Source organism: Frankliniella occidentalis, unplaced genomic scaffold, assembly GCF_000697945.3.
Source record: "Frankliniella occidentalis isolate FOCC.00 unplaced genomic scaffold, Focc_3.1 Scaffold275, whole genome shotgun sequence".
Lineage (NCBI taxonomy): Eukaryota > Metazoa > Arthropoda > Insecta > Thysanoptera > Thripidae > Frankliniella > Frankliniella occidentalis.
In genome coordinates, this window is record NW_026267401.1 from 84673 (window position 1) to 86511 (window position 1839).

The 1839-nt window shown below is 68.5% G+C and overlaps 1 protein-coding gene across 1 annotated transcript in view; it reads right to left on the reverse strand.

Moving 5' to 3' along the window:
- The window catches only part of LOC113216619 (serine/threonine-protein phosphatase 2A regulatory subunit B'' subunit beta-like), a 40899-nt gene extending 39295 nt beyond the window's left edge, over positions 1-1604 (reverse strand). The window contains exon 1 of the mRNA XM_052273478.1: positions 1010-1604. Coding sequence (XP_052129438.1) covers positions 1010-1213 — 204 coding nt within the window. The 5' untranslated portion in view covers positions 1214-1604. The remainder of the gene's footprint in view (positions 1-1009) is intronic.
- Between the last annotated feature and the right edge of the window lie 235 nt (positions 1605-1839).

The window sequence follows — 1839 nt, forward strand, 5'->3', positions numbered from 1 at the left end:
CCGCCCGGCCACACCTCATCCTTGGACCAGCATCGGAGCGGCGGCATTGCGGTCAGCGCGAATAGCAATTTTATATTCTCATCTCTCCCGAGTCTCTCCATCTCTCTTCCTTTCCAGACTGTTAATGAGCAGAGCTCTCCAGCCTCCTCCTCCTCCTCCGCCTGCTCTGGACCATCGCGCTGCCGCTGCACGCGTTTGATTGGAGATCGCGCGCGGGTCGGGCAGCGAAAGCTATGCGGCTGGAGGCGGCATAACCTCCGCCGCTCTGCGCGCCGCCTCCAGCCGGGAGAGCCCGGAGAGCCGGGAGAGCCAAGAGAGCCGGAAAAGCCCAGGAAAGCCGGGAGAGCCGGGAGAGCCGGGAGAGCCCAGGACAGCCGGGAGAGCCGGGAGAGCCGGGAGAGCCGGGGAGAGAGGCAGGAGGAGAGGCGAACCCGTGACCTCCCGCCTGCATTATCGGCCATAGCCGAGGAGCCTGCTGCCCTCCCGCCTGCCGCCCACACGGCGGCAGGCAGCAGCGGCGGCGACAGAGCGGCGGGGGGAAGCCAATTCAAATCTCAAGGTGCACGGCGCCGTGCAGGCCAGGCCAGACGACGATGACACACAGACACACACACACACACAGACACACACAAACGCACAAACACGGACACGCACACACTGTTCGCCGAAACCGATGAACGGAACTTGATGACGACTGCCCCGGCCGTGGAGTGGTCGCGCGGCCCGTCCTGTCGCTATCCTTGCGATACAACGCGGCGCGGGCGTGGGCGCGCCTCCCCGCCGCACCGGCCTCTCCCCCCCCCCTCCCCCACGACCTTCCCGTCCCTGTCGGCGTCCTCGTCCGTCGGCGTCCTCCAGAGGGCAGAGGCCCGGTGGCGTGCCCCCTCTCCTCCTTCCACGTCATGCTCGTGGCGGCCGTGCTCGGTAGCAGCTGCAGCCGACTGCTGCTGTTGCGCCACCGGCCAGCTCGCTCGGTCGGCAACAAGTGCCCGAACTCCTCGTCGCGTACCTGGTTGTAGGACCTGGGCAGGCGGCGCGCCGGCGGCGAGTAAGGGAAGCGCGGCGCATTGCGACGCCAGGGCGGCTGGGCGGTGGCGCCCGCGTCCTGGCCCTGGTCGAGGAGCGCCTGGCAGGCGAGGCAGCGCCTGCGGAAGCGGACCGGGGCGCCCGCGTCAGGCTCGCCCGAGCACTCCACCACCATCACTAGGCACATGGCGCATGGTGCGGGCACCGGGGGGACAGAGAGGGCTGCGCGCCGCGCCCCGAGGCCATGGGGCGCCTCCCGACGACGACGGCGAGCTCGGCGACTGCTGCACTTGCACTGCACTGTAGAGCGCCTCGCGGGAGCGCGCGCGCACACACACACGCACAACAGTGCGCACGCGCTGCACGGTGACACCTCGGAACACCTGGCAGCCCTGACACACACGCACACACACACACACGCACACACGGACACGAACTGCCCACACGGAGGCGCGGTATTGCGGCGGTCGCCCGCCAGAGGTCGCAACCAGCGAGCGCGCGCGCGCTCTTGTGCGTTCCGTCCCGTCGCGTCCGCCTCGCCCGGCTGTCTGCGGCAAACTGAGTGTGTGTGTCCAGGACCTCGACCAGCCCGCCGCCGAGCCGCCGCGGTCCATGAGTGCCGCGGGGACGCCCCACCTAGCCGCCACGCCCCACCACGCCCCGCCCCACCTCGCGCGGACACCTTGTCCTAAACGCGAAAATAAGCAGTGTCCCACCCCGAACCAAGTGGCCAGGCTGGCCCCCGGGCCAGTCGCTCCGAACTAATCTCGTTCCAATTTTAGCATTTTATCTCAATCATTTACTTAAGGAGGG